The sequence below is a fragment of the Ipomoea nil genome, unplaced genomic scaffold (genome assembly GCF_001879475.1).
Source record: "Ipomoea nil cultivar Tokyo-kokei standard unplaced genomic scaffold, Asagao_1.1 scaffold2942, whole genome shotgun sequence".
NCBI classification, from domain to species: domain Eukaryota; kingdom Viridiplantae; phylum Streptophyta; class Magnoliopsida; order Solanales; family Convolvulaceae; genus Ipomoea; species Ipomoea nil.
The window spans coordinates 2396601-2404146 of record NW_017619370.1 but is presented as its reverse complement, the minus strand read 5'-3'; the positions used below and the strand labels follow the sequence as shown (position 1 = coordinate 2404146).

At 43.1% G+C, this 7546-nt stretch overlaps 1 protein-coding gene across 1 annotated transcript; it reads left to right on the top strand.

Moving 5' to 3' along the window:
• The first annotated feature begins 4133 nt into the window (after positions 1–4133).
• LOC109162459 lies at positions 4134–6236 on the top strand. The gene is made up of 3 exons (XM_019311162.1): positions 4134–4280; positions 4416–5261; positions 5466–6236. Exons 1-3 carry the CDS (start codon positions 4134–4136, stop codon positions 6234–6236), a joined length of 1764 nt encoding a protein of 587 aa, XP_019166707.1.
• Positions 6237–7546: the final 1310 nt, after the last annotated feature.

Below are 7546 nucleotides of genomic sequence, written 5' to 3'. Positions count from 1 at the left end.
ATTAGATGTGAAGAAATGTTAGAGAATGATTGTTGATGAGTTCTTTTGTGTTGTTGATGTTATGTGTATGATTTGTGGTTGTCTGGAAGCATTTGTTGATGGTCTGAGATGTTTTGTCGGAGAAGAAGACCTCTGGTGCACACTGTCTAGTGCACCAGGGTGACATTGCGGCCCTAGCCAACGGATCTAAGAGAGATCCGCTGGCTAGGACCGTGGTCCAACGGACCAGGGTGATGGATCTCAGCGAGATCCGTCAGTCAAGGCCGCTGCTTGGCGGAGCCAAGTGGCGGGGCTTCTCTAGCCCCGTCACTAAGCTCCGCCGGGTCAAATTTTGAGAAGGCCCGGTGCTTTGAGGCTCAACCATGTGTTGTTTCAGACCAGGATCCGTGGGCCCTTGAGGCCCGAACACTCAGGCTCGTAACGACGCGCTAGTATGAGTTGTTTCGTTTAATTTCAAAGTAGAAGCATGTTTACCATAAACATGAAAGATGAACTCTGTGTATTTGAGGCTTTGAAATGCATGGCAGTGAAGTATATATTTTGCTTCTGTTCTCAAGATTGTGTAGTAGCTGTGCTATTTACTTTGTTAATTCTTGAGTTGATGATTTGTTGAGTTATTTGAGATTAATTGTTTAAGGAAGTGCATTCCAAGTTTCACAGTAAAATAGCATGTTCATCAATTTCATGATTTATGTAGAGTTACGTTGAGGCAAAATAAAGCCTAAGTCATATTTCAAAACCTTATATCTATTTTGAAAAATCTATATCTATATGCATAGAGAAGCTTGCATGATAAATTGATTTCCAAAATGTGAAAGAGAAGTTATATGAGATGTACTTGTGCATTGAGAAGCTTGCTTGACATCTAGATTACTAGCTTGAGTAAAGAAGTTCCATGTGTTATATATGTTATTATTATGTGAGGAAAACCTTGTTTTGGAGGCCCCCGTTAGGACTATGTGCTTTCGCAAGAAAAGAGAAAGAAAGAAGTTTGAGAAAAGAAAGAAACGGTCACAGAGGACCGACAATTGTTTTAGAAGTAACTTGGTTGATTGTAGACACAGAAAAATTTAACCCGATAAATAGACGGATAAAATTGTTATTGGGCCGACGTCGAGATTGATGATTGAGCCGATTTAATTAATTGGATCATAAAAGTCTATTTAATTTAATTTAATTAGCCCAATTAGAATTTGATTTGGGCTATTGAATTTAATATTGAATTAATTAATTAATTGGCCCAAATCCATTTCATATTTGAATTTAAATTATAATTATAATTTAAATATAATATTAATGTTATTATATTTGAATTAGATAATTATAATTTAATTTGAATTTGAATTAGATTATACAATAATGAACCTGGACTTGATCTTGGGCAAGGTTCATTTTCCTAATTAATTAATTAATTAATTAATTAGTTAACTAAAAAGGGGAGATGGTTGGGGAATTTTGGTTAAGCTTTTAGTATAAATAGGGTCTTCGTTTTCATTCCAAAACACACTTGAAAGCTTGAAGAACTTGTAGGCATTGAAGAACGCTTGAAGATTTGAAGGCATTTTTGTTGATTTTGCAGGCAATTTGAATCCATTGCAGGTACTTTGGAGCTTTGCAGAATTGATTGTCTCGAAGATCTTGAAGTCTTTTGAAAGCATTTGAGGACCTTAAGGCAGCTTGAATCCATTGCATGTGTTTTGAAACTTTGCAGGGTTGATTACTTCTAAATTCTTGACGCTCGTTTTTGGAAGTCACGCCAATTGAATCCCGGAAGCTACGCCACTTAAATCCCAGAGGCACGTGCCACTTGAATCCCGGAGGCTAAGCTATTTGAATCCCGGAGGCACTTCCATAGATAACGTCAGTGAAGAATCAGAGGACTAGACAGAGATCTTGTACCTGCATATTAAATTATACACACGCTGTACACGGAATTTTGTGAATATATACAAAGTTTTCTTTTTGTATTTACAGATTTTGGCACACCCAGTGGGACCACTCTACCTCTCATCTCTTCACTGTTGATTCGCGAGCTCTATAAGGAAGGAATCTAAATGGCATCAAGAAATCCCTCCTCTAAGATGACATATGCTCAGGCTACCCGCTCCAGGGCATCATCTGCGGCCGGTTCCGGTGATAGCCAAGGCGTGGGAGGAGCAATGACTCGAAGCCGAGTGAGGAACCTAGGGGTGCAGCTGCACGAGGCCCAGGACATTGCCCGCCACATCGTCCGAATGATTGACAGAAACTCCACTATGTCACGGAGAGCTGCACATGACAAAGGATCATCCTCTACAAAGGAAACTGTTGCTGACCACAATCCTACAAGTGAGGGAGCTCCAAGCAACAAGAGTCCTGCGAGCCCTATTCCCTCGGATAAAACTCCAAGCAGTGGAAGTTCATCACAGTCGTCACTTCTGCGGAGAACCTCACCGGAATGGAATCACATATACATAATTATGCCCGCTATGACAACGAACGCGGCTTCGGTGGAGGAACAACTCGCAAACATCACTAAATCCCTCGAGGGGATAGCTACACTCATGCATAACCAAGAAAGGCGGATCAATGAGCTCAGCGAAAAGGTTGAAAACGGAAGAAACGGCAAAGCAAGTCGAGCTTCCGGGAAGCAGCCTCAAACCCAAGGAGATGAGATTGATGTCGAGTCACCGCGCCATCAAAGTAGGCTAGGAATGGAAGAGAACTCTCGTCCACCACTCGCCCAGAAGAGTATTCCCATTTCTGAGGGCATGATACCCGTCGAGCAGTTGAACGACTACATCATGGGAGCAATTAAAGGGAAGCTCGAGGGAAGACAATCTTCATATACTTACACTACGCCATATACTCAGAGAATTGAAGAAATGAAGATGCCGCCGGGCTATCAACCTCCCAAGTTCCAGCAGTTTGATGGAAAAGGCAACCTGAGGCAGCACATCGCCCACTTCGTTGAAACCTGTAATGATGCAGGAACATACGGAGATCTCCTCGTCAAGCAGTTCGTTCGCTCTCTGAAGGGCATTGCCTTTGATTAGTACACAGACCTGGAGCATGGTTGCATTGATAGCTGGAATGATATGGAGCGCGAGTTTTTGACCCGCTTCTACAGCACCAGGAGGACTGTCAGCTTCTTGGAACTCACCACTACCCACCAATGGAAGGGTGAGCGTGCGGGCGCTTACATCGAGAGATGGAGGGAGTTGTGCCTTAACTGTAAAGAGAGGATATCACAAAGCTAAATACCCAACTTGGATATCCAGCATTGTTCCTGTGCGCAAGAAGAATGGCCAGATCCGTGTGTGCGTAGACTTCCGAGATCTTAACATTGCATGCCCGAAAGATGACTTCCCGCTCCCTATCACCGAGTTAATGATAGATGCCGTAACTGGACACGAGATCATGTCATTCATGGATGGCTCATCCGGTTACAATCAAATCCGCATGACGCCAGAAGATGAGGAATTTACAGCGTTTCGTATGCCAAAAGGTATCTACTGCTACAAAGTGATGCCCTTTGGTTTGAAAAATGCAAGTGCTACATACCAAAGGGCCATGCAGACTATATTTGACGACATGCTACATAAAATGGTGGAATGTTACGTAGATGACCTGGTTGTGAAGTCGAAACTTCGCACAGATCACATGATGCATCTAAGATAAGTATTTGACCGCTTGAGGAAGTTTCAACTCAAAATGAACCCCCTGAAATGTGCTTTTGGGGTTGCTGCTGGCAAATTCCTTGGGTTTACTGTTCGATATAGGGGCATTAAGATTGAACAAGCAAAGATCGACGCTATAATGAAGATGCCTGAGCCAAGGAACCTTCATGAGCTTAAAAGCTTGCAAGGAAAGTTGGCTTATATAAGAAGATTCATATCAAACCTAGCAGGAAAATGTCAGCCCTTCAGCCGATTAATGAAGAAAGGTGTCCCGTTTGTATGGGATGAGGCCTACAAGAATGCATTCCAAAGCATCAATTCCTATTTAATGAAGCCGCCTGTGCTGACTGCTCCAGTTCCAGGACGCTCGCTGATCCTTTACATCTCCGCCCAAGAAAGCTCTGTGGGTGCTTTACTTGCACAAGAGAATGATAATGGGAAAGAAAATGCCCTTTATTATTTTTAAGTTGAATGATGACGCCAAATGAGCTCATATATCTGCCAATTGAGAAGTTGTGTCTGGCCCTTGTATTCGCCATCAGGAAGCTCAAGCACTATTTTGAAGCACATACAATTCGTCTAGTTTCCAGGGCAAACCCAGTGAAGTATGTCATGGAAGAGGTTGTTCTTTCCGATCGACTTGCGAGGTGGTATTTATTATTTCAACAGTTTGAGATCACTTATATACCATAGAAGTCCATCAAGGGGCAAGCCTTAGCGGATTTCCTAGCTGATCATCCAATTCCTGCCGGATAGGAGCTGTCCAGTGACCTACCTGATGAGGATGTGCTTGTGGTTGAAGTTTTACCTTCGTGGAAGATGTACTTTGATGGAGCAGCACACAAAGAGGGGGCAGGCGCTGGAGTTGTCTTTGTTACGCTTGAAGGGGAAATGCTTCCTTATTCATTTACCTTGACAGAACGCTGCTCGAACAATGTTGCCGAGTATCAGGCACTCATTTTCGGACTTGAAATTGCAGCTGATATGAAGAAGCTAAGGGTTAATATATATGGGGACTCCAAACTAATTATTAATCAAGTACTTGGGGTTTACGAAGTAAAAAAGCCAGAGTTGATCCCATACAACAGTTATGCAAAGACGCTCCTACATTGGCTAGGAGATGCTACGATGGAGCACATTCCAAGGAAACATAATAAGCAAGCCGATGCCTTAGCTGCTTTGGCTTCAACTATATCACATCCTATAGATGAGGCTCGGTTACAAGTATGCCAAAAATGGGTGGTCCCTCCAATCTTCGAAGACGATGGCTCTCTTGACAACATTGTTGAACTCCCGACTGCTTCTGTCTATGAGGTAGATAAAGAGGATTGGAGGCAATCATTGATTGACTACCTTGTTGATGGGAAGTTACTTCAAGATCCTCGTAGGAGGGTAGATGTAAGACGTCGAGCTCCTCGCTTCATATATTTCAAGGATGCGCTATATCGGCGCTCGTTTGATGGCGTGTTTCTTCGATGTTTAGGCGAAGAGGAAGCTTTACAAGCGATGGAGGAGGCTCACTTTGGAGTGTGCGGTGCTCATCAATCTGGTTCTAAGTTACATTTTCACATCAAAAGGATGGGTTATTACTGGCCTACGATGGTGAAGGATTGCGTAGACTATGCACATAGATGTTAGGCATGTCAATTCCATGCGAACTTTATACATCAACCTCCTGAACCGCTACATCCGACGGTAGCATCATGGCCATTTGATGCATGGGGGCTCGATGTGGTCGGTCCTATTACACCCAAGTCATCAGCAGGGCATTCGTATATATTAGCAGCCACCGATTATTTCTGAAAGTGGGCTAAAGCAGTGGCTTTAAAGGAAGTGAAGAAGGAAAATGTTGCAGACTTCATCCGAGTTCACATTATCTATCGTTTTGGCATTCCTCGGTACATCCTAACCGACAATGACAAACCATTCGATAATAAATTGATGGATAAAATCTGCAAACTTTTTGAGTTCGAGCAAAGAAATTCATCAGCTTATTATGCCGCTGCAAATGGACTTGTCGAGGCTTTTAAAAAAACTCTATGCAATCTACTAAAAAAGGTGGTGTCGAAGTCAAAACGTGATTGGCAAGAGATGATGGAAGAAGCACTGTGGGCATACAGAACTACATACCGTACACCAACGCAAAGCACTCCATACTCACTGGTATATGGGGTTGAAGCAGTTTTGCCTCTTGAACGCCAAATACCTTCTCTAAGGTTAGCTATCCAAGAAGGCCTTACAGATGAGGATAATGTAAAGTTGCGGTTGGCAGAGTTAGAAGCTCTCGACGAGAAGAAGTTGCAGGCTCAACAAAGTTTAGAATGCTATCAAGCTCGAATTTCTAGGGCTTTCAACAAAAGGGTAAGGATTCGCTCATTTCAGGTTGGTGACAAGGTGTTGGCGGTTCGTAGACCTATCATTATTACAAGGAAAACTGGGCACAAGTTTACTCCAAAATGGGATGGACCTTACGTGGTACAAGAAGCATACTCAGGGGGTGCTTACAAGCTAATTGATGAAAATGGTGTGCGAGTTGGCCCTATTAACGGGAAATTATTAAAGATCTATCATCCTTAAGCACACGACACTACATGATGAATGATATCCACCAAAAATGCAGCACGTGGTTAAACTGCTAATGCATCTCGCTTGTCTATGGGTGGGCCCAAGTCATAGACGCTCCTGACCCGCACGAGCTTAAACTGTGTACGGTAAACTCCTGGCCCGCATGAGTTTAAACTGTGAACGGCCCTACCTATTCAAATGGTCCTTTGAACTACGTTTGATTTGATCTCCTTTGCAGGAGTACATAGGCAGCTTACAAACACTTCGTCTTCTAATTTCAGCTTAGAAACACAGCGTAGATGTATTGGAGATGGGTCATCTCTGTTCATGTTGTAATTACGGGTGAATTCTTCTGTCAGATTTCTATTAGAGTGACTCGTTTGGGTTTAGACTTAGTTGCTTCTGTTCATGCTCAAGTTCAATTACTTTCCTCCGAGTATACTTTTTTTTTTGGCACTTGTAATCAAGAAAATTGTTTGCAAGTATTGTTGAAAAAGAGAAGAGAATTCAAGTCGTATTCAAGTCTTGTTTCCAAGTGAAACTCATACAAATGGGCCGAAATACAAAAAAAAAAAAAGGGTAAACAAATGGAACACCGAAGAGCTAAACAAAAAAATCTAAAGTATTCTAAAGCTCATGAGATCTTCCTTATACACTTCCAGTTCTCTTTTGATTGAAGTAAGCTTTTCGTCATCTTCATCCGTCAACGTGGGGCAGTCTCGAATACGCTTAACTTCCTCCTCAGCGGTGGTCACGGCCTTTTGCGATGCGTTATGTTGTTCTTGAGCCTTCGTCACACGGTCTTGGAGTTCCGGGTTCTTGGCTTCAATCTCCTTCAACTCTTCCTGCGCATCCTTTATCGTTTTCTCCAGGAGGGGTTTCCGGTTGGCGGCGTCTTTGAGGGTTTTCTGTTGGTCAAGAAAAAGCGCTTTGGTTTGAGAACACTTCTGTTGAGCTTCTATAAGGACACCTTGCGTTAGAACTAGCTTCGCGACTTGGGTTTCAACGGGCAGTGCATTCGAGAGCTACGACCGCGCCCGATCGTAATCTTTGGCCTTGTTAAAGAACTCGGCCACTCATCGCTTCAATGTTGATAGGTCCACCCCGTCCCGTCCCATTTCTTGGAGTTGTCTTTCAACGCTTCCTTGGAAAGAAGAAATTCTTTCAGCTGGAATCTAATTAAGCTTCCTGCAGATACTACTCCAAACTCCTGCAATGAAAGCCATGTATTGTGATATAAACGGCTCCTCGTCGGGGAAGATAGAGGCTTGGGACGGCTCTGGCTGCGTCTCCTGAGGAGTTGTGTTTAAGGGCGGCGGCGA

Coding starts and splice junctions, on each gene's coding strand:
- LOC109162459 (XM_019311162.1), top strand. CDS start 4,134: ATGACGCCAAATGAGCTCATATATCTGCCAATTGAGAAGTTGTGTCTG. Junction 4,281..4,415: donor TGAAGTATGTCATGGAAGAG/GTTGTTCTTTCC, acceptor CCTGCCGGATAG/GAGCTGTCCAGTGACCTACC. Junction 5,262..5,465: donor GTTATTACTGGCCTACGATG/GTGAAGGATTGC, acceptor TATTTCTGAAAG/TGGGCTAAAGCAGTGGCTTT.